Genomic DNA, 25,584 nt, shown 5'->3' with positions numbered 1-25,584 from the left:
AGCAGGACTTTGGTAACTGAATTCATTGTATTATCCACTTTTTTGTCGGAGAGAAAGGGAGGTGATTGACTTGTGGGGTGGAGCAGGTCATTACACAGCAGGAAGATACTCTATATGCAGTCTTGTATGTCTGAACTCAAATCTTGAGAATTATTCAAATTCTCTAGAAGCTAGCAAGAGGGCTGTGCTTCAACTTAGTGCCTAACTGTGCTTTAGGATACTTTATACATTTAGACCAATCTAATGTAATTGTCTACTTTTTCCTTTTTTTTTTTTCCAAATGAGCTTTATTTTACTTTGAGTACTTAGTTCCTTATACTGGCAAGTGAGATTAGATATCTCATAGTCCAGCTTCCAAATACTGTAACCTCTAGAACACATTGAAAATGCCCCCCAAAAGAGGGTCAAATGCCACTTTCCATTGTTAGCAATCCCATTCTGGATCTGATATTTATAAAATTCTTTCTAGAGCTATTTCTGCAGTAGTTTTGAAATACACTTGCAGTTCTAATACGCGGCCCAGTGATAAAAAGACTAAAACTCGTTTGTGGTAACAGATTATTGTGTGGTTGCCCCAAACATGTAGCGATTTTCCATACTGTTCTTTTTCTCTCTCTGTTGTATTGTACATAATAAAGTAAGCACATCGCCTGGTTTGTTTTGGTTTGACTTTTTTTTTGTTTTAATTTACAGATTTTGCAGTGTTTCTGTCACTTCAACTTCTTGTTCCTTATTAAGACTTCAGAGATACAAACCAGTAGCTCAGTAATTGCTTTCTTGAATCTGCCTTTAATAATTACATTTAGTAAAGCTGTATCGAAAATTAGAAAGGCAGAGACTAATGGAAAACTAGATTTTTCACTGAATTAGAAAGCAAGACAATCCATATATTGACAACATTTCAAGTTGAAACAGATCAGGAAAACTGTTTTGGACTGTCTGTGCAGAGAGGCAAACACAGGCCTGATGTGCAGTGGCATCTGCATTTTATACAGGCAGAGAAACTATAAGAGATTTCATGTAAATAGGTGTCTTGAGAGGGGACAGTAGAAATCTGATTTGGAAGCAAGTCACCTGAGGTTTTTTTAGTCAGAGAACCTTTTTCTTCACATTAACAAAAGTGTAGAAAGTGCTAACTTTTCACTGATGAAAACACCTTAAAGGCAAGGTGGAAAAAGAGGAAACATGTTTTAATTTCTTATTTTAGACTGGACCATAATCTGTGGAAGAATATTTCTTGAGGCTCGTATCACAGCACTGTGAGTCAGCTGGTATGAAGGGGGTAGGAGAGAGGAGGTATTGTGTTATTGTTTAGTCAGTAGTGAGACTTTCTACCAAAAATTTACAGCATTTGAATTCCCATTTTAAGAACAAGGGAAAGTATGAAAACTGTTTTCAGGCTTCTATTTCTGATATGTTAATATTTAAGCACCTCTTGTTACAAGCAGGCAGAGGATTGATTGATTGATGTATTAAGCACAACGTGTTCATTAATTACTAGATGGTTTCTGCTACCTCAAAATTACAAAAATACCTCAAAACCTAAACAACTTCTAAATGTGTATAGATCTGGCATTGTAAGTAGATCATTTCACAGTTGTGTAATTTTAGCTGGATGTAAAAGCCTGTGCTTACAAGATTTGTATTTTCCTGGAGTTTTTTACTGTTCTTACTCTCACATGCTTTCCTTTTTCATCTAGTAACTGAGCTGGTTTTTCTTGATGAAGATCATTTGTGTATCTTTGGGTTTTTTGTAGCATTTGGAGATTGGTCTTTGCTTCAGTTATCTGCTAAACAGACACTGGGCCTAAAAAAGGTTATTTTGACATCTTTAGCATTTTTGGAGACCCTTATTTTTAACCAACAGTACAATTCCTCTTACATGCTGCACATTTAAAAATAGTTTGCTTTGACAGCATAATGCTTTCTTCTGCATTTTAGGATGCATACACAGAATTGGGCACATTTTGCATGAGTCTGTGTGATTTGGTTTGATGTGGATTAGTGGACCATAGATCTTGGGATTTTTATTACATTGTGGATCAATTTAGATAACTAGGAAAAAGAGAGTTTTGATTATATACTGTTTATTTATTGGATATTAAATTATTTTTACTGCAAAATGTTGCTGAACTTTCAATTTTTAGTATGTTTTGTTGAACATAGGTTGATGGTTTGCAGGTTTCTGAACATAGAAAAGGCTTCTCCAGCTAGAAACTTCACCTTAAATCCTAATCGCTTAGCATAGGATTAAATAGTAACTTTCAGTGTGCTATATACATGTATTAATCAGTGTGTAATTGTAAGTTCATGAATAGTAAATATTGGTAATCTGATAAACTTCCTCACTAATCCAGCAACTTTTACGACACATGGAAAGCTCTAGTTATTGCTAGTGTTACAGGCAGTGTACTATACTGTGCAGTGATAACAGCAATGAAGACACTGTTAAATCGCCAGCAATCTGAGACATTTTACTTTTGTTTGTAGAACCCATAAAAGCTAGTATTTTCCTTGTTTGGAATGGAAAAAATAAATGTATAAGAAAGCACTTCGGAAGTCACAGAGGAAATGGAAAAAACCAGAAAGGTGGGGCATGCTTGAGATTCCTTCCTGGGTCACTGGAATTTCTGTAAGAACAAACCAGCATTCTTTGTAATTTGGGAGGAATTTGTCAATTGCAAATAAATAGCTGTTTTGATAGTAACTTTTGGGCCTAAGGGGTTTTTTTTCTATGCCTGGTGGGAAAGATGAAAGACTCTTAAGAAGAGAAATAGCATGAAGCTAATGGGAATATCTATCATCTTCCATCCCATTCACCTTTTTCAAAATATTGCAACAGGATCTTCGGAGAAACTTTGCAAACCTGAGGAGCAAATTGCTTCTTGATAACAAAAACACCCAAAAAACTGTAAAATTTGTGACAGTCGTGAATATATAACTGGGTCTTCTAAGTGTCTTCCAAAAAATGACCGTAGAAAAAGAAGCAATTTTTTTCATCTTTTTACTTTTCCTCCTGCCCTGGAAGGGACTTTCATAGGATCATAGGATCATTTAGATTGGCAGGGGCCCATGGAGATCCAGGCACGCCCCCACCACCACCCCTGCTCCACACAGGGCCAATGTAGATCAGATTCCACAGGGTCATGTCCTATCATGTTTTGGCTTTCTCCACTACTTCTCTGGGCCCCAGCTCCAGTGTTTATCTAATATACGCTTTCCAATGAAATTATTAAATAAGCCCCATTTGGCACTAGGTATGGTAATCGTCTTATTTTTCTAGAAAAATTGAGTGATCTCTGCATGAAGTAATTTTTCATTGGTTCTTTAAAAAGAATGGATAGAAGATTTGATAGAAAATGTTATCAAAAAAGAAAGGAAGATATGGGAATAGAATTATAATAGAATATCATAATATAATAAAAAAATGTGGGATTAGGGCTTGGACTTCAGGCCTCTGAACTGTGCCCAATCTGGATGCTCTAAGTAGGTTTTCCTAGGAAAGAACATGATATAAGTTGTTCAGCATTGCAGAAGCACTTGGATTTTAGATCTAAGGTTTTCTAAGTAACCATGAAATTACTATTTGCCATACTTTTCTGTAAGTGTGGTTTTCTTGCCTTTTTAAATGTTTTTTTTTTAGTTCTTACATGGAAGGATCCCCTGAGGACCTTTGTCATTTGCTCATTTGTTCCCACCACACTGTCAGTCAGGTATGCTGAGCTAAGTGGACATTCAGTGGAGAAAAGGAGTGTGTGACTGACTGCTACAAGTAGGTATGTAGAGCAACTGGATTGCATTGTGTGAAAAGCTTAAATGGCACTGTGAACATTTAAATTCACAACTATTGTTTCTTAACAGTTCCCCCTTTTTTTTTCTTTCACCCCTGAGCAGGTAACTAGGAATTAAGGGAAGGGAATATATCATTTATATAGGTACTGCCCCAGACATATGACCGGTGAATGTGGAACTTTGAGGTTCCTGATGCAGACCTCTTGACTAAGAGATGCTTGAGTTTTTGTCATCCAGCTGCCCCACCAGCTGTGGAGGGAGGGAGAAGGGGTACCATGTGTTAACAGTGGGTTTTCACAGCAAGCAAATGCAGTGACATAAATTTCTGATTCATACACAGTGGAACTGTGCATTTCCTTTAAGAATACAAGAGTAGGAGTATTTCACACTACAAGCCCCTTCTCCTACTCTTTCTTAGCCACCTTATTTTAATGGTAACACAGTATGGTCTTTTCAGGTGTTGTTTCCCTGTACCATAGCATAGATTCCTGTCCAGCATCTCTTAGACAAAACTTCAAAATGTCCTCCAGTTGTTTTTCTGCTCCCTAATATTATAGCTGCTCCGGAATAGAAAAGTGTTCTGTAGCCCTGAAATTTATCCTAATTTTTTGGAGATGTCATGAGCTTTCAATCAGTTCAGACATGCTGTGAAAATAACAGCACCAGCAGTGACTATCCTATTAGAAAAACTACATTATGAATGTACTCTGTGCAAAGTTTTGTTAGGAGTTAGGCAGTTTTCCAGAAGTTTATGACTTGGCCAAATTTGCCTCCCAGATGTCTTCCTAGTCTTCTTGTCCACATCTTGGAGAAATTTGAGCGAAATAGTTTGGGTTTTGCTTTGGATTGGGTTTTGGGTTTTTGATTGGATTTTTTGGCATGGATAATGTAAAATGTATTTTTCTCTAAGTATGTGTTTGGACTGTCTCAGCTGTAACTTTCTAAAAATATTTTCTGTCTGAATCACATACCTGATACAGAAAATCTAAGCCCAAGAATTAAATGTTGGCAAAACCATAAGTAACTGAGAACAGTCTTGTAATGGAAAATATTAGATTAATTCTAATTGCTCCTGGCTCTGCCATTGACTTCTATAGTACATTTTATTAAATTACTTCCATCTCAGGTCCCATTCAAATATTATTGAGATGGTAGAAAAAAATAACAGCAGTGTGTCTGCGCTACAGCATGAAACAGGAAGGTGAGGAATTAGCTGATGCAAGATGAACGTCCCCTTTCATTACCCCTTTAGATTTCTTACCCGTGAAAAACGTGTGGGTGAAAGGTGAGTAGGGACAGAAGCTGTACAGAAAGATGAGCAGTTTCTGGCTGAGGAGTTGGAGATGATAGCTTTTCAGTCACATGTAGGATAGAGTACATTGCCTTTTTTCTGCCCTGTAAATAGAAAAGTAACACTTTCTGTAAATATGTAGAAGAATCAACTTTTGCTGCAACTAAGATCTTAGAGTAAACTAGGCATTTGCATTCCTTTTGCAGGGAGGCACTGCAGTTTCATAGTAATAGAGCCTTTCAAAAAAATATTTTTAAAAGTTATTTATGGCAGCACTTTGTGTGAATAAACAAAAGTTTTTCTATTCAGTACAAAAGGTGAGAAGCAGGAAAATGGCAAGATTCAAAGAGGTTTGTTTAGGGGAGTAAAGTTTTCACTAAGTTCATAATAAAGCAAGAAGAAAATTTGAAGCCTCAGAATGAGGAGAGGACTGATACCTGTCACAGTATCGTGCTGTACCTATAAGACTTCTCAGTGGTATCTGTAGTATTTTCTTTATAGTATTTTTGTCCAACTGAATTTAGAGTTTTAACTCTGTATGTATTTAAATAAGGAATTTGGTTGGTATCTCCTGGTGATGAGCATCAAGTTTTCTAGTACAATAAATGAAGATTTCCTTCACATCCAAGAACCCAGGACATGAAATGTGACTGAAATTTCAGCTAAAACGAGTGTGTGGATTCTGTTTTCTCATAATGCTGTGTTTAGGAAGATACTAGCTTTTGTTATTGAAGTGTTCAAGTTAGTTCTTTGCTAGTCTGTGCTTGGCTGTGTCTTTTATTTTTTTCTTTACTGAGGGAAAGGCAGTCATGGATTTTTAGACCTGTGAATAGTACTGTTTGATGCTTTGAGTTAACATTTGAGGAGGCTGCCACACTGTATTATCAGTTCAAGCAACAGACAGCAGTTAAAACATTTAGCACAGTTTTCAATCATCCACATTCTGTTGCTTTTTTTGCAGTATGCATGCTTTTGTTTCCACATTTACTGCATCAGACTCAATTTATAACTTATTTAAAATCTCTCAAATTGTGATGGATACCTAAAACCTTATCTGTCTGAATACCTGTGCAGGTGTGTAATTAGTTGATATTTGCCTTGTCATCTTCCAAGTGATTGAGAGACCAGTTGCAAAATAACATAATATTTACTGAATCAATTTTCATGTCTTTGAAATGATAAGTGTATGACTATACAACCAATGTTCTCGGATAGGTTATTCAATCTTGTATCGCAAAATTACTAATAGGATACTTTTATTATGTATATGATACTGGATATTGGTTTGTATTAGTATTTCTACTTACTTTGAAGCTATAGAATCTGTTGACATGATTGTACTGAAAGTAGTTTCCATAAATGGTTTAGATGTTGTCTTTTCTCAGATGTGGCTGTTTGAGTCAAATTCTGTGCTTCCTCAGCTCTTCCACTAATGCCAATATAGTTCTCTGCCTGAAGTGTCTATGATTTACCTACTTGCTGCGTTTTCTGTTGTAAGGAAAGCAAGTTAGGAAATACTTGTTTCTCTTCCCTGTGTTACTCCTTTATGTTCAAGTCAAATCCAAACTCTGCTCCGAACTTCACACTCAATCTGCTCCTTTTTTGGGATGCCTGCACCTTGCTGACGGCAGTTCCCATGGACATAAGTGGGACTGAGCCAGGCTGGCCCTCTTGTCACTGAGCTTTGTCCAAACTTTATGATGAGTTCTGCTGCCTGTGCTGCCCATGCTGCTGCTACTGTTAATGCTCTCACCAGTCCCTGAGCCAGTGTAAATCTGGCTAAGGAATGTTTGCATTCACTGTGGCCAACAAGCCAACTATATAAATATTCTGTTAGTCACAGCATGTAAATTCAAAAGCTCAAAAAGTTGAATCTCAATTGGGCACAGTGTTTTATTATTTTTGAGCACTGTTTGTGGTAGCTGTTTTGCATTTTCTTCAGTAGTTGTGCAGAGTTTGTCACTTCCATTCTCTCCACCTTCCTTGCACATTAAGAAGCATTTGATTTTTTGCAGCTGGATATATTGATAACCACATCCTGGTAACCTGCTTCAGGTCTTGTCTCAGTCACAGCGGGCTTAGTCCAGTAAGAAAACTGCTTGCATCTATTTGAGCTTATTTCTTTGTCCACCTTTGAATTACCATTCCAAAGACATTGACCTGGCAGAGGAAACCTTTGGTGACCAGGATGGCATTCTTTGATAAATTGATGCAGTCACTCGTCTTTCCAGGAACCAGTGCTGATGTTTGAAATAGTGTTGTCAGTTGAGTGTAAGAGTAACACAGATGGCAGGCAATCACAAAGGTAATGAGGTTTCCATTTTGGAAGACAGACCAATGCCAATTTAGTGAAAGTTTGGATGATTTAACTCGTTGAAAGGAAGTGCCTGAAGGTGTTACATGGATCCTGACTGCTCATTTTCTTATTAACAGAATAACATTTGAATCCTCCATTTTGGGGCTGAAGATAGGGTCATCACAGTATTTAAATGTAATATATGAAGGATCTTTGTTAAGTTGTGCAAACACTTAGTAAAACAACCTCCTTTGACTACTGCTCTTAAAAATTTATTTGGATGAACTATTTATATGGTAAAGAGGAGCAGAGACCTCTCAGATGGATTACTGTAGAGACCCTAATAAGAAATGATGCAAAGTGGATATACTTTTTTTTTTGTTTGTTTAATCACCATGTGGAGCTGATTTTAATAGCTTGTGTATATGGTATCTTGACTAAATCCTGTTGTATTTCATATTCATATGTGTTTTCTTAGTCACCAGCAGATGAAAAGACTAAGTTCATGTACTATGGTAGATATACCATGGAAAATGAGACAGTAGAAAGTTAGTTCCTTTGAAATGCTTATTGCCCTGCTACTTGTATATCTTTTTATGTGTTCTTTGACACCATTTTCATTTTTGTTTGTAAAAAAAATATCCATGCTTTGGAGGCGTTAGGTCACCCAGATGTTCTCTGGGCAGCAAATTCAAGTGCAAACGGAGTAACACAGATTCAAAGCTTCTAGGAAAAACCTAATGTTGTGTCTAACCTCACAAAAAGGAGCTTCTTGCTGCTAGTTGTCTGCAATATGAGGGCACTGTCATTGTGGTTAGGAATTGCATCCTGCCTTGGGAAGTGTGAGGACTCTTTACAGACTCTCCAGAGAAAACAGCAAAGGACTTCGTGATGAAATAGAAGATTCCTTATATTTTATCCAACTTAGATTTAATCTGTTTCTTGTAAATATACTCCTGGCATTAGTTATTTTTTTGCAGTATTCAAGTATTCTATCCCCATTTACTGTTTCTATTGGAAAGCTAATCTTTTCCATAAAAAGGCTCATAGTTTTTCTATTAGTAGAACCTTTATGATAAGAGGCATTGAGATGATCCAGATGAGCAAATAGAGCAGATTAGGCTGATTTTATTTTTCATCTGTTTAACTATAGGCTTTAGCATGGGTTATAAACTTTTTCCATTTTCAGTAAAAGATCAACACATTTTCCCTTAAGTTTGACAGTAAGGAAGTTAGCCAAATAGGTAACCACAGTGACAATGAGATTTTAAAGGGGTGTCATCTATGTAACAGTTGTCCTCGGCAGGGCCAGTAAAGAAAAATACCAAAAACAAGTCAGGTTTTTTAGCATCTTGGTTTGGTTACAAATGAGATTTCCATAGCCAGTGTATCATTGGCAAGGGAGAGGTTTTTTAGTTTGGAAAGCCAAGTAAGTTATTTTTCAGGAAATGACAGAGAGGTTCCTATGGGATTTTATGAACCATGTGTTTGGAAAAGATTGGTTTAAAGAGAGTTGAAAAAATCAGAAAACTACTTACTCTTACATGTCAGCTACTCTTTCATTCAACAGTGACAGCTCCGTAGAAGCCTCCCTTGAGCTTCCCATGTTATAAGAATTACAAAACTGCCTGACTGGGTTGCAGTATAAGTTGTTTTACTATCTTTTCCTCTAAACCGTAAGAAATATGACATACACTTCTAAAAGGCCATCTCCAGGAAGAATATCCCTGAATCCTGTAAACGTCTTTTGTACATTATTCCTACTAACATTGCCATTTTATGACTGGGGGAGCCTCATACTGCAAAAGAGTGTAGGAGAAGTGCAAGGAAATAATCCTTAACTATTTTGTATTGTTGGTGGAAACTATGAACTGCACTCTGGAAGGTACTCAGACTAGTCTGACTCAGATAGTGGTACCAGTAAAACTGGTAACTGTTAGGGAAGAGAAAACTTTTTCAGTAAACAAGTGGCTGAAGGTTATATAAATTAGTAAGGAGGCATTTGAATTAGGAGTCACATTTATAAGGACAAGTGATTGTTTTTACATACACATCTTTTTATTTAGTTTTCTTTTTAGCAATGGAAGCCCAAGATAGATTGCAGTAGCATGAGATTTAACAGGAGTCAGTGAAACAACAGACTTGTGCTCTTATGTCACAGTAGAAAATCTACTTTTATGTGTTTAAAACAGTAAGGCTGCTTTACCAGGCCAGAATGGGTCAGGTAACTGCTTTACGTGTGCTGGTGTCGTTTGGAATACTCTCTGGAAATCCTGTGTGAACATTTCACTTCTCTGTCATGGTTTTTCTCCCTCACAAATTCTGGACAAAGCAGTGTCATAATTGCATAATATCAAGCTTTCATTTCCATAGTCAATAAAACTGTGTACATTTTTCCTTGTGCTGTAACTTAATACTGTACATTGTACTTGGGACTAATTGAAACAGTCTGATTTCATATAACAGACGTGACTGTGCTTGGGGTGAAAGAAGGGACTCTTTGAGGTTTTAACCCAGCTTTTGAGCTGACTTTAGGTGAGATAAGCAAATCTTGTAACTGATAATGCAGTAGATCTGAATCTCTTTGGGGCCCCTCAGTAGAAGTGAAATGTGTGTTGGGCAGAGCTGTACCACTGGAGGGTGAGGCGCAGGCACAAGGAGCACCTGTCCCAGGCGAGCAGGGAGGTGGAAGAAGCTGCCAGGACCGGTGCCCAAATGTCTGCACCAGCTGAGTTGCCCCAGTGCAGCTCTGGCTTCCTGCCTGCTCCCATAGCCATCAGGAAAAAGTTCTGTATGTGTGAGGATGATACCAGAAGGATGGATGACTCTTAGCTCTGTCCCTGTTCATACTCCCTCCCAACACTTGATTCCTCAAGCGTTCGCTTCTTTTCTGTTACTGCCTCTTGTAGACACTCTCATCTCTTCTTTGGGGCCCCAAGCAAAACCAAATAGAGCAAACTGGTCTCTTCAGGGCTATACTGCTTCCTTCTTAACTGTGCCGCAACTCATTCCCAGTTCTGCAGCAGAAAGCGGGCCCTTTCCTTATGGGCAGACTGCCGGAGCTCATGTAAGGGCTGCTTGTGTAGAAAAGCAATTTCTGGAGAGAGGAGTCAAAAGATGTGACTATAAGCAACTCACCCAAGGAACAGAAGGTCTCAAGTCTCAGTAACTTGAAATGCTGGCGATAACCAAAGTAAACACTGGGTCCTAGACAAAGTAGAACTAGAACTGGGGGGAATATGGTTGGAGATTTCCCTAGCCTCGTGCCTCTGTGACCCATGTCCGCCTTTATGCCCTTGAGCTGCTCTGTGCCCACTGCACAACTGAGTTTTGCTGCCCTGCTTTCCAAAAGATGAAGTCAGAATAAGTTAATGTGTTTTCATTTGAGGGATCATGAGATTCAGTTTTATCAAGGCTGCTCTGAAGTTTGAGTTGGCTCTGAATACTGTCCTCGTCTCCGCCTCTCCTGTGGCGGGCATTCAGAAGTATGGAGCATTGCCATGAGGCACTGACACTCCTAAGATGCTGAAGTGCTGTTGCAGCTATATGCAGCTCTGGTTACCACCACCACCCAGGTGCTCTTACTGATTGTGTAGAATACTGTTTTGCCCTGAAACAGTAGGATGGAAAGAGGCTTAAAGTTATCTTTTCATCTCTACTGTTTTCTGTGGTCTTCTTCTAGTTGTAGTTGTAGCACAACTGAGACAGAAAATGTGCCTTTGTCTGAGCAATAATGAAACACTAAACACGTGGAAATCTTATTAGTGTTTCATGGACCGTAGCTGTCATTTCATTTGCTCTGGAATTCCTTCCATATGGCCATGGCAAAGGTTTAAGGTTGAATTTTCCTGACACTTTGAATGCATTAGCTGTTCCTCAGACAAAAGTCTGTCAAGTATATTGAAGCATCTGAAGGGATGTATTTATATCTGTAAGTAATATATTAAATAGTATTAGGGTCACTAGGCTTGGTCTTGAGAGATAAAAACATGACACTAGAATTTTGTGGGGTTTTCTTGCCTGGTGAATGTTAGACAAATGTATCTGGGTTTTGTAAATTTATCTTTTTCTGCTCTTGTTTTTTGTATCTCCGTATTCTAAATGAGGCTGCCCCAAATCTCTTTTTGCACTGTAATTTTTCAAAAGTCTTGCAATTCACTTTTCCGTGTATAAATATGCACAATATGATAGTATTAACTTACAGTAATTATAAACTGTGTAGCTAACATAATTTCCATGAGTGTTGTGACAGTCATCTATATATTTCTTATGCAATAGAAAAACAAGCTGAGATGTTACTATACTTCTTAGTTTTCATCCCTACTCAGGGTCATGTTTGTCATTCTTGTCTTCATTTTTTTGTTAAATTCATCACTGTATGATTTTTCAAGACTAAGTTACTGGAGCTGCATATTTTTGCATCAAATTATCAGATAAAAGATGTCTTTTTGTATCTGATGTACACATGTGACATAGGTAAGAGCTGAAGGGCGGCAGTGTCAGTGGTACCCTCAATTCATGATATGCACTTGTGGGCACCATGGGCGATTCTTGTACATCTTATTAGTTCCTGTTTCTTTCCATTTGTGCTTTCTGTCCTCGAAATTTGCGGTGATACAGTGCCAATTTTTTGCCCATATGTAATCCAGTTTAATTGCTATGTGGTACTGTCCAGTTTCTGCAGCAAGAAGAGAAATGTGTTCTTCTTGAAAATATTGAAAAAGGACCATTCAGTTAGAGGTTTGGTAATGATCAGAAACAGATAAATTCAGAAAAATGGCAAAATTAGGCATAGTTGCTAACAATAAGAAAAGAAGAAAATGGCTTCCAGCATCTGAATATAATCCATATAGTTGGAACAAAGTGAAGAGGAAAAAAAATTATGCGTAAATCTGTTTTATACTTGGACCTGAAAGTTTTTACTACTTTATTAACGAAGACCTTAGGAATTCTTCTTTTGAAGTTTTCATCACAAGTTTGATGGTTATGAATTGCAGTGGCAGCTGTGCAATTCTGCTAGTTTAAAAGATCGGCATTATTCATACTGATATCCAATTCAGAGGTTTTTGCCCCATACATCATTTATGTGGGTTAAAGTCTGTTGGAAGAATGCTTTTAATGGGTAATGATCTTCTAGCTATGTGCAGACATCACTGGTAACTATTGTGGCAGCAACCAAGAACACTGAGATGTTTCTAGTTTCAAAGTACTCTTAGAGTTTTCTAATAGGTGTCTTCTAATCTATGGTCCCTTGTGTCCTAGTCAGGGTGAACTGCAAATGGTTCAGTGCAGTGTAATTTCTGGCATTTCAATGACTATGGGAAAAGTATTTTGTTTGTCTTATTCTTGCATTTTTCATTTAACTATCTGTCACTTATGAAAAGTCATATATCTTTTCAGAGTTATCTGTTCAAAAAACATTAACATTTTTACAAGAAAAGTAATTTCCTAGCACTGTTGCATTTTCCCCCCATAGTTCTTCCGTCTTTATTTTGGCACTTACATCTATGTTCACCAGTTTCCTTACATTGTTTTTCTGCCAGAGCCTGCAATTGCTCAGTTAAATTTGTACAAGATTTGCCTGTAGCTATTTTGTATCCATGAAGAGATCCTATCTCTCTCTCCCAACTTAATATATCTTTTTGTCTTTCACACATTGTTTTATTAAACAGTGGCACAAAAACTAACTTACATGCTTTTAATTTGCTCTTGTGAATTCTGATATGGTAAATAGTGAGGAGGCAAACCTGGAATTTATGCAGTCTAAATAAAGTCATTAAATAATACAAAGTCCATAAACACAATTGTTTTATTTCAGTTACTTGCATTTCTGCTTTACAAGTTACTTTGTAAATCAGTTTAGTATTTAGATTTAAATGAAGCAAAAACATTTCTGGGTTGTCCTCTTATTTACCACTTATTTACCTCTTATTTATAATTGCTTTATATGTCCGAAGTATAGGTGCCACAGATTAGAAACATCATTTGCACTGTTTTGTTTTCAAACAGTAATATTCAACTTCAAGCATAGCAGAGTTGTTCTTGGTTTTGTAAATTTTAGGTGTCTCATAAAGCTGGATCTGAGGCCTCTGGGTAGTGAGGGGCAAAGTTAAAGCCTCTATACTGGTGCAAGGAGTTGGGGGTGTAAGGGTGGCAGTATCTCTATCTTGAAATAACATTACTTTGCATGCAAAGCTGTGCTTCTTTCTTCTTGCATCTTGTGCGAAAGTAACTGTCAAATATATTGTTCAATGTCATGACGTTAGCAAAAACGATGAAACTGTAATTAAAACAGGAGGAAGAATAAATGCAGCATATTTTTGGTGTTCTGAAGCCATTTATGTGGTTCCTTAACAAGTGATGAAACACAGAACAAAACAGATACATGCTTTGAAAAGAAGGTCCACATAGGGATGTATATTTCCTTTCACATATTCCAACTATTCTCCTTTATGAGAAGATGGGTTTTTAGATTTCAGAGGGACAGTTATTTCTCTGAAGATGGACATATGAATAAAATCGAAATGGGACTGCAGGCGCCAACCTGTGATTTACAGGAAAGTTACCTCGCAAGGGAGTGCTTATAGCTGAGGCAGGAGCCTCTTAGACTTCTCCAAATTGCTTGGCAAACCCTGTAGCCAACAGAAGTGCTAACCTTAAAGTAGTGAGTGGCTCTTAGCTGACTGAGGTGTAGCAATAATATCAAGTAAATTCAAAACTGGTGCAACACCTTAGCTGGACACCCATGGTCACTTTTCACTTAGCTACTTTCATGGTTTTTTATACATTCTTTCTAACAAGTTATCCTTGAAACTCCTTTGTTCCTGTGCAATCCAAAACAAATTGTTCCTTGCAGAACTATTTCTTTCATATAGTGTGTAGAATATGAAATGTAAATAATATTTTCCTCTCAATTAATTAGTATGTTAAATTTTAACTGAAGAAAAATCTCTACACTGATTCTCCTTTGCATGTGATTCTCTTTACAACTCTGAACTTATAAAATATTCCTCAGGGTGCCTTGGAGTTTTTTCATGTGTATGTAGCCACTTGCTGTTCTTCTAAAGTAGTCCAAATAGATAGGAGGGGGAAAAAAAATCAGTGCACCCAAATAAGGTTGTCTGCTCATACATTTAGGACACAGACATAGTCCTATGTGAAGACATAGAATGTAGCACAAGTTATTACAGCCATCCAAACGAATTTTGGTAATGTAAATATTGGTGTGAAATGACTATGGTCCTATCCATACTGCATTCAAACAAAGGTAAAAGCATTTCAGTCTGGGTTAAATAAAACGCTGTCTGTTTTTAATGTTGTTTGACTAGTCAGTGAAAACCGTAGCATTTTGACCTGTCTGAAAGGCAGGTTCTAGTGGACAATAGAAGTGTTTATCCAGTACAGTATCTCAGTGTTTGCTCTGATCAATGCTAGCTGGGCATGTTGTGACAGAAAAGCCTTTTTTCTGCATTCAGGCACAAACACTGTTTGCAAATTTATTTCAAAGAACATTTTATTTGGCTAAGTTTTGGGTCTTGATGTGATCATCTGTGCTGAACATTGTTTCTCATTGTCCTGAAGATAATTATTTCCAGCATTTTCTGAGCAAAACAGAAAACAAAGAACTCCTAGATAGAACAGGCACCTTTTCTGTATTACTTCTCTGCTGATTTTGTCTTCATTTAACAGACCATATTTTCTTGAGTACCTCAAAATATTTCTCATCACTTGCCCTCAAAACTGACCTGCTGACCTGAGAATCAAGAAAATGTCATGTCAGTGGCTACTAATTAGTGGATCCAGAGAGCTGCTTCTCCTGGCCTTTCAACCTTCCATAGGCAGCAACAAAAGCTGTCACATGTATCACACAAGGAAAACAAGCATTTGCCATGTTTGTGTTTTGTTCTGTTTTTTCCTAGAGTGTACGTAGCACAAGTTCCATTGAGACTAGAGATGAATTTGTAGGTTAGGAGGAAATTAACATACAATATGGTGCTTGCATTTATTTCTCCATTTCCATGCATACCATAATGCATATATTATCCAGCTCTTACTGAACATGTGTGAATGTATTAGTACACTATATTGTAAGAAGGGAAAAAGAATGAAACTCTATTTCTTTTCTCCCTGTTTTTTTTTTCTCTTCCTACCATTCTTTTTTATTTTTTTAATTACTTCAAAGTATGTTACATCTTTCTGATGTTTTAATATCAGAAAAAAATGTAAATATAGATATTTACTATAGGTATTTTAATGCTTAATTTTAATGTAAAGCATATAGCCCAGGCTTAAGCTGTCTTTTTATATGTTTGTTGAACAAACTTGTTAACAGAAGATTCAGCCATGTTTACCACTAACCACTGCTGTACTTCTGCAACTCATGAGGGACCTTGGGTTTTTTTGGCACTACTTACTAGAATGACTGTGGTAAAATGTGCAGTCACATCCATGTCACTGAACTGTTTGTGCAAGTAACATTACCTTTTTTTTTATTATTTATAATTTTCAGGTCTTTAAAATAGAAGTCCTGATGAGTGGAAGGAAACATTTTGTGGAGAAGAGGTATAGTGAATTCCATGCACTTCATAAAAAGGTACTGATCTTTTTCTTTACAAGCTGTAGCTTTGTTTTCCCTCTGTGATGTTTTCCTCTCTCTTGTAATTGTTACTATACATGGTTTATCTTAAATACATCTTTTGATTCATACCTCTAGAAATTAATTCCTAACTAACTCAGTTTCTTCTCTGTTTTGTAGATTTGATTTCTCATGTGTTACTAAGTCTCCTTTTCTTTTGATTATTGTTTACATGCTGTATGGCTAAAATGCTGTCTGTTGTGACTTCTTGTAAAGTCACGAAATAAGTCACATTCCAACCGTAAATAAATACAGTGGGGTTTTTTATTCCAGTTGGGCAAATAATTTGTTAGTTCTATAGATTGTATTGCTAACCTGCCATGTAAAGCTGAAGAAACAACTTTTGTATCTGAGGAAACCAGATACGAAAATGACTGAGTAAATCATCTCAATTAATGTAATATAAAATATCTGCTAAGTTTCTCTACCGAATCATCTTAGTAACATATAGAAGGGAACTCAGTACTTTCAAGGCTGGTTATCCACTAATACTTCTTTAAATTGGTCTGACCAATGTTAAGGAAAAAGCGTGGTTTCTTCTCTCCAAGCTGAAGTGGATGCTGCTGTGCAGTTGTGCAGCTGAAAGGCAAGCTTTACATTTTTTTCTTCTTTATGGAGGCCAAGTATTGTGAAGGAGAATTCTGGAGGAACATTGCAGCCCATCACCAGCAGTGGGGCTGTAATGAAGAGCTTGAGTCTTAGGATCTGGGTCAACTAAACTTCTTTTGGTTTGTAGGTCTGAGTGGCAGTGGAGTATGGGCACAATCAACTATTTTGACTGATGCTGCTTGCTTTCATTATGGAAAAGCTTGCTCTGCAAACAACAGAGATCAACATGGGTATTTACAGCTCTTGCCAGTGCCATATCAGAGGAGTTTATTCCCACCAGTGTGTTTGCTGGTGGTCCTGAATTAGCTCAGGAAAGAAGCATTTACCTGGTGCTACAGAGGGTGATTTTGCCAGGCTTCTCAGGTGTACAGGTTTAAGCAAACTTGTCTGAGCAAAAGGCAGCTATTGATCCATCTGTGTTGTTGGCCATCAAAAGTCCGAATACAAGAACATTTTGCTTTACTGCACCATAATTAAGATGTGCTAGTGCTTCTTGCCTATTTGCTTCTTACCTCAGTAGTGATATCATCTACCACTTATTAATACTCATTTCCTTGTTTATTGTTTTAATACGGATATGTCTGAGATATTGTCACATTGAATATGAAATTAAATAAGCAACAGTGTCAGAAACAGTAAAATAACTCACTCACCCACCACTAAGCCTTGTGATATATGAGTGCTTTATTTTACAGATGAGAATAATTTTGTAATTGAAAGTAAAGCAGATGAATAGAGTTTATACAATGAAATAGGCTAGGAAACATTAAGAGGGAAAAATCAGGATTTATATCTTTAAAATGCACCCTATCCAAGTAGGCAGTCTGCTATTGTTAGACTAGTATAGTATTGTATAATGCAGTGTAGTATAGAATTAGAATTAGAAATATTTAGAGCATTTTCAATTGGAAAAGACATAAAACAATTATACCATCCAACTGCCTACGCAATGCAGGGATGATGAGAAGTTACAGCATTATATTAAGGGCATTGTTCAAATGTCCCCAACAGGTTTGGGACATCAACCATCTCTTACGGAAGCTTGTTTTAGTGTTTGATCACCCTCTTGGTAAAGAAATGTTTCCTGATATTTACTCTGAACCTCGCCTGGCACAGCTTTGAGCCATTTCCACATGTCCTGTCAGTGGATCCCAGGGAGAAATGCTCAGCATGTCCTGCTCCACTTCTGCTCCTCCAGGAGCACTGAGGTCACCCCTCATCATCCTGTTCTCCAAACTAAGCAAACTCAGTTTCCTCAGCCACTTGGCATCTATCTGCTGAGCACCTGCAGATGGGTCCTTTGCAAGCAGAGAAGAAATGCCAACACCAAGGCTGGATCTGGAAGAGGGAGAAGAAAGTCTGTGGTTGTGCGCAGAAGCCTTTCCCAGGCTGCTCATCATCTGGGCAGCTGCCTCATCTGTGGCTGTCCCTTCGCAGTACCAGGACTTTGTACTTCCCCTCCTTGGGGCTCCTGCTGTGGCAGGGTGTGACTCTGGGGTGATGTAGAGAGAAGCACCAAATTGTGACTCAAGGCAAGAGGAGAGATCTGGATGCTACCGTAGCAAGGCTGCACCAGGCAGTGCAGGCTAGTAGGAGAGCAGAGCCCAGGGATATGGGGCGGAAGGTACAGAGAAGCGGAAGCCAGGTGATGAGCCGCGGGTCAGGGGCTGGCTTTGGAGACTGCCACTTGGAAACACCTGTCCCAGAACCAGCTGCAGAGATGCAGGTGTGGAGCTGGGCAGTGCTTGCCTTTAGGGAAACAATGGAACACTACCTGGCACAAGCAGAAGGACCCATCAGCATTAACATTCCATCTTACCCAGCAAAAAACGGTGAGGATAGAATCTTCACTGTTAGTAACACTGAGACTTTTCCTGTAATTTTTGTGCATTTATTTTATTTGGATAGTTGGGGCTGGGATCTTTTGAGGGCTGGCAGATGCCATAGCTGATGGCCCAGTCCTCCCTTAGCCGTGTTCCAAGGCACCTTCCAAACATCACTGACGTGGTGCTGGGCTCTTGTTTGCTGGAGGAGCCTTGGGGGTCTCTTTCCCTTCTCTTCAGGAGTTGCTGTGACCCTTCAGAGGAGCATTTACTGTGCCATCTGGAAGTGGCAGCCCTGTGCAGAGCCTTACCTGATTCAACCTGGGGCCCTTCTTGCTCTGTAGGAATAGCAACGGGAGCAGAGGGGTGGCTGCCAGGATCCCCAGCAGCAGCAGTGGAAGGTGGCATTTCTGCTGCTGTGTTGCACAGCGACACGTGCATGCTGCTGCATGAATGTCACTGTGCAGTTTTGGAGGGACACCCCCAGCATCCAGCCCAGCAGCTCTGCATCCATCCTGTGTTTGATTGGAACAGTTGTGATAGTGTCTTCCACCATGACTCTTCCAACACTATTACCAAACATCTCCATCTCCTGATGGATCCAGGATTGCAGGGTCTGGAGGAGAATTGCATGGTTCTCGAAGTGGTTCAATGAGCTTGGAGGCTGGATGCCACCCACAGGACACCTGAGTACTCCTTCTTGAAGCCCACCTTTGCAGTGCTCCAGCATGATGGAGCTCATGGGCAGCTGGATGTCCCAGAGCCACTCCTACCTGGTGGATGACTCATGTCGTAGAGGTGTGGTGACATGCTCCACACAGTCGTCATCCAGCTGCAACGATTGCAGGACTGACATGATCCCCCAAGCAGAGGGGTTACTCGGGCTTGTTCTCAGCCCATCACAGGATGGACAGGTAGCAGAACTGGTGGAGGCTCTGCATCACATAACTGGCCTTCTGTCCAGACAGATGGGACAGCAGGTCTAACTTCACTGTAATTTCTGGAGTTGCACAATTACTCCGCATAAAAGCCACAAATGATTGCAATTTCATTCTCAGATTTATCTTCTTGTACACCACTTTCACTGCAATAACTCCTTTTGCTGAGATTTCTTCTTAGAACACCAGAAAAATCATAAATGATGCCCCCTTTCTCTCTCTGCAGAAATAGCAGCAAAATAAACAAACTTGAAAAACAGATATTCTAACCTTTGCACCACATTTCAATTTGTTTCATTTTCTCATTCACTTGCTGTCTGTTTTTATTACTCTGAAAATGGATAGAGACTTTTCCTTGCTTGTCCCCTGCAGAGATGCAAAACATAGAGCATATTTTGTCAGCAATATACCTTTTTATTAAGTCTTACTTTCTGAAGTTGTAAAATTTTCGTTAGTATTGTTGAACAGCTTGTGCTCTGAACCTGTCTTAGTGCTTTCAGTGTTATAGAAGTCCTAGAGAAAGCATTTGCATCAGTTTGCTATCAGCATGCCAATGCGGTATTTATCTTTAGTTCCTTTCTTCCCCTTTAATTTAAAATGTACATTTAATTCTAAATTGCTGTGAGTACATGGCAGTTGGAAAGGTCTCTTTAGACTTGCTGCATATTCAAGGTGCCCTTAATGTTGGAGATGTCTGTAGTGAGTAGGAGAAACAAAGCTTCTGTAGAGAACAGCTGTGGTAGAAAATGGATGTAGAGACTGATGAGGAGATCATGCCTTGTGCTGGAGAAGAGCATGCCTCACTGGCATTGTGTGGAGGAAGGAAGACTGTTGCTCACAGAAGACATCATTCATAAGAATGCCAATCAATGTTTTGATTAATTATATATTTTAAACAAAGCCGTTTCCAAGAACATGTCTGGATTTCCCGCCTTCTTGGGTTCAATCTTTCATAGATTCCAGTTGTGTGAAAGAGTAAAGCCCCACTTCATGTGCAATCTGACTGTAGTGGCAAAGGTTTAAAATATTTTCGAGACTGCCATGTTACACCAGTAGTACAAATTATTCTTTTTACAGAAACCACCCACAGCTGTTGGCTTCTATGAAATAGTTTGCATAGGCCATTATGCTTTGCCCTGATTATGAACAACAAACCTTGCCTGTCAGGCTATGCACCATTCACATTACAGTATTATATGTAAATCTGAACAAAAGTGCTATTATATTCATGTGGAAAGGTATTTTAGCAAGAATTAAATTATTTCAAGGTGTATAACATAGTTAAAAATACAACAATTTGTTTATATTTATTCACAAATATCTTTTTATACTTATTTTCTTATCCATTATTAAATATCGGTAGTCCTTTTAAGTACAATAATGCTAGAAGGTGACAGTCTTGAAACTACTGCAGTGAAATTTGCAAAAATCTGAAGTTTGACATATCTTGTTTTGCAAGTTGTCTATAATTTTAGAATAACTAGTGTATACTCTAGATCATATTGTCTTTTCACAATTGGACAAATAACTCTTTACTTGATAATGTGAGCCATCTTCAAGTCTTTCAGGAAATAGAGGTCACAGTGTGTCAACAGGCATTAGGTCAGTGTTACAGACAGGAAAGTATTATAGGCAATAATAGTCCTCAGATGACTGTGTTTGTGTCGGGACAAGTCTGAAGCAATACAGCTAATGCATATGTGGCTTTGCTTAGTATTCTTTGACATTGTTATAATTATCTATAGCAATATGTATGACTGGACTACTGTAAGCACAAGAAAGTGGCCTTCGTACAAAGGTATCTATACAAAGATATTCTTTGTATATCTGTGTAATATTGGCTTTATACTTAAAACCAGTATCTATGCCTGCACATTAAGTAATTGTGTTTTGGATGTTTTATATGTAACAGGGCCACAGAGCACAAAAGGATTGTTAATCATCAGCTGAGTTACTAGCCAGAGAGTAATCATCTTGTAAGCAGTAGGTCTTGGTGGATGCTTTAATAGTTTCAGATTTGTCTGCACTCATCTGGAGCATTCTCCTCATTTGTTGCTCACCTGCAGGTGCTGTCATAGTTCACAACAGTGGTGACCGTAGTTTCTTCAACATCCCCAATCAATTTAGAGGGAAAAACGGGGTGTTGTATTCTCTCTTTAAGATCAGCCAGTAAACGTACCTAGGTTTGGAGTTTTATTTTGGAGTGTTGTTTTTCTCACTTCACGTTTAATTGTAATTTAGCACTGTTAAGATATAAGGAAGTTGCAAAATATTTCCAGAGCAATTGAGGTTTCCCGGCTGCTGCTTCAATACTTGTGATTGCAGAGACGTTGATATGTTGCCACTGCTTTTTCCTATAGTGACATCTCAGCAAGCTCAAAGATGAAATGTAAATTCTTAGTCTCCCATGGGTATGCATGTCAAAGTCAATTTTGAGTTTCTTTCCTTGCATTCTTTGCCTCAGATTTACTCAGAGGCAATATCCAACAGAAAGAATGCCACCTTCTATTAAAACGCAATGGAGTCTATTTCAGTTATTATTTTTGCTCTGTAGTTTTGAGGAAAACATTCATGGTTTTTGGTTTTGAAAAAAAATGTTTCTCTAGGAAGAGGATTTATTAGTGTTGTCAGGTTGTATGTTTGTGTCTATCTATACACAGTCATAACTATGCATATATATAAAATATATATGCATGTGTGTGTGTGTATATATATACATATAGATCTATATAGATACATGTTATATATAGATCTCTATAGATACATGTATAAGCTTTCCTGTGGGAATCTTTAGAGGAATAGTTATGGAGCTCTCTTCAAAATATATTCAGTGACAATCTTGCTATTTCTTTGTGTAAGGTATTAAACACAGATTGTCAATCTGCTGGTACAATTTGAGAGCATGGATTGCCAACTCTCCAGAGAGATGGTTAGCGCTCTTCCCTGTACTTCTCACACCTGTTCATAGTTGCCTAAATCTGGAGTTAGAAGCCGTCATGGTGTGTTCACTGCACTTAGCAAGGTAATTTCTGGTTACATCATGGTGATCTTGTGAGGTATCGTCCCAAGTAGACTACTGGGAAACTCCAATTTCAAGTATTCTTATGTAGTGGTTGCCATTTTATTTTCAGGCTCTTAGTGACAAAAAATTTTAGTAGGGTTCGTCTTTACTGTCCAGGGCAACTGGATGGGAAGATTTTTAACTGCACCCTGTAGGTATGACATCTGCTGTTATTTCAGGGAGATGATTGTAAGTAACTTCATTTCCGTGCTGTTGTCCTTAATGCATAGGTTTTTGTATATCTCTAACAGAAACTTGTTTATTTTAAAGAGACATTATTATACTTTGTTTCAATCTATGTTGTTTCCTTTTTATTTATTGGGGTTTTTTTTTTTTTTTCAGCTCAAGAAGTTCATAAGAACTCCAGAGATCCCTTCAAAGCACGTGAGAAACTGGGTCCCCAAGGTCCTGGAGCAGCGACGACAAGGGCTGGAGTTGTACTTGCAGGTGGGTCTCCTTGCAGCCTGCTGAAAGTAAAAGCAGCATCTGTTTTCAGAGCATTAGAAAATATGAAGTGTGACGTTTTACTGATAGGTAATTTTAGAGGTGGAAAATGATCTGGACACTTACCAGCAGTGGTGATTTCTGTTCACTTAGCAGGACTAGCAGCTAGAAAACTAGACTGTTTTGCATTTTTTTTCCCGATTTTTCCAAAGGCTGCTGATTGACTTTAGTGAGCCTTTGTTTTCCTCTGCCTAAAATGGGGAAAATAATGTTGTTCTTTCCAAAGTTGTTCTGACTGTACCAATCAAAAGTGTTGCAGGAAAAATATAAGGAGTCTTTCTTTAGCTCACCTCTATTTAGACAGACTTGAGAAGCATCAGCTCATAAAATTCATATCCCTCTGCTGTACATGAATTGTTCCTCTAGCTGAAATAGGCACCTGTCATCTCATACTAATCTCAGTTGATTTGGACATTTGCATTTTAAGTCTTAGATTCTACCTAGATGGGTCATGATTTTGATATAGACAATAACAAGAGTCTTCAGGAATGATGCAGTTGTATAGACATCTAAATATATCAGGAATAAATCCCATTCATTTTTAATAAATGGAATTTGTATTGTCACAGGGCTTTAGAAAATGCCCTGTGGTATCAGTTCACAGCTGTTTCTCTGGTGGCAAAGCCAGATGAAGGTGTTACTGTAAACATGTTCCCAGTGCACTGCACTTTTAGCTGCACTAATGCAAATGCTGTTTTACTGAAAGGGATCATAGAAATAATGTGTCAAAACATAATTGTTTTGGGAGGAAGGCAAGAATAACAGTCTTCTATTTTTACTCATATCAGCCACTTGCAGTGAATTTTTTTTTTCTGATTTCCATACAACTTTCTTTTGGACATAATTACTACCAATTGGTACTACATGTACCAATTTGTTTTAAGCAGTTGATTTCGTTAAAAAGATACAGAGGTAATTTGGTTATCACTTTTTAATTGCTGATAAACTGTAAAAGAACATCTCCCCCTACTGGAAGAGTTAGTCAACTCTTGTTCTTTTGCAGTCTTGCACATTTAATTAACTGTTCCTCTCTTCAGTTGCTGTTGGCTGTCATAGGAATATGCACTGGTTTAGGTTGGAAGGGACTGCTGGGCATCATCTATTTAAAACATGACAAGCCTCTAAGTTATATCCATACTAATGTGCATACTAATTTAAACAAGAAGAAAATCATTAATACTTTTGTCAAAGTAATTAATTTCTGTTTCTGCTAATAGAAAGCAGAATTAATCAACAGTGAAATTTTAACTTTTAAGATAATTAGGGCCTGATTCTAGACAATGAAAAGTTCATATAAAGGCACTTTGGTTATCAGATATTTTTCAATAGTGCCAAGCATTTACCAAAACACAGTGTAAGAATGTACTACAATTTCATGAGACATGATCAGTTTTTTATTTAACACCATGTATGTAAAACATTGCAAACATATTTTCAGGTGATACTACTGACAGTTAATCTGCAGGAGCTGTTTGGCTGCTACTGTCACTGGTCAGTGGTGGTGCTTGTAGCCAACCATTTGTGCAGCAGATAAAGTTTTATGAAGTCATGCCAGTCGTTATTTGTTTTGTATAAAACCAGCCAGAACATTATGCCAAGACTGAGCAATTACGTAGATGTTAGGTTCAATTAATTTGTTTTAGCATGCCATGCAGATGGCTGTCAAATACAGACCTGTACCTGACATGGTCTAGTCATGTTGGGTTCTTAATATATTTTAACTAAGTAGTCTTCTATAATTAAATGCAGATAAAAATATTGACATGAAATGAGAGTAGTAGATAGTCAGTCTCTATTAAGTAGTAAAGAAAGCAAGACATTTCCCTGTCTAAGACAGAAAGTGCCAGCACCTTGTTACTTCTTTGTGACCTTTTCATGATGAAACCGCCCTTTTAAATCCTTTCAGCACAGGTTGTTTGTTTCTTGGAGTGGATGGACAGGAGCTCAGAAACATTTCATTATATCTTTTTGAAGAGTAGCAAAAATTATGAATAAATGAAGTATTATTAAATTGTGAGCTACAAGGAGTAATTTTTTTTAATGTATCAGTAGCCACTGCCAGCTAATAGTCATCAGATTGCTTATTTTACTTCTGTTTTTGAAAGGTTGGGTCAGGACTTTTTCTTGTTATAATAGAACAATTTTCATGGAATTTTGAAATAATGATTTATCTTATACTATTTTAAGTAAGACTTTTGTATTTTACAAGTTTGACTGGAATTTGCAACTTCTGTTTTTAATACTGTGAAACAATTGACTAGAAGCAGTAATATGCTTAGTAATTCAACTGCATGTATAATAATATTTACAGAGTCCTTGTGAATACTGAGAACAATCAACTGACTGACAAGAGGAAAGAAAGATTATGTTTAATTTATTAATGAGGAAACAGATGCAAAGATAAGTGAATGACAGATTGTGGCCCCAAACATTCAAGCAAATTAGTATGAAGAAATAAGCTATTGCACCTCTGCTGATCATGGTAAATGTCTGTGTGCATGATCTTAATCTACAGCACAAAGGACAAGCTGAGCTGGTTTAGTCTTTGCTAAATAAGAAAATCACAGAATAAGCTGAATTGGAAGGGACCTGCAAGGATCATCGGGTCCAACTCCTGGCCCTGCATAGGACACCC

The 25,584-nt window shown here is 37.9% G+C and overlaps 1 protein-coding gene across 4 annotated transcripts in view; it reads left to right on the top strand.

The window, feature by feature from the left end:
- SNX24 (sorting nexin 24) overlaps positions 1-25,584 on the top strand; it is an 89,018-nt gene that overhangs the window by 29,664 nt on the left and 33,770 nt on the right. For all 4 annotated transcript variants that reach the window (XR_005603844.1, XM_039567161.1, XM_039567163.1 and 1 more), the window contains exons 2-3: positions 15,889-15,972; positions 22,788-22,892. Coding sequence is in view for 3 of the 4 variants with exons in the window: in XM_039567161.1 (XP_039423095.1) it covers positions 15,889-15,972; positions 22,788-22,892 (189 nt within the window). In the remaining variant the exon portion in view is untranslated. The remainder of the gene's footprint in view (positions 1-15,888; positions 15,973-22,787; positions 22,893-25,584) is intronic.

The sequence above is a fragment of the Corvus cornix genome, chromosome Z (assembly GCF_000738735.6).
Source record: "Corvus cornix cornix isolate S_Up_H32 chromosome Z, ASM73873v5, whole genome shotgun sequence".
Lineage (NCBI taxonomy): Eukaryota > Metazoa > Chordata > Aves > Passeriformes > Corvidae > Corvus > Corvus cornix.
The sequence above is the reverse complement of the archived record's forward strand: the minus strand, read 5'-3'. Positions and strand labels throughout refer to the sequence as shown.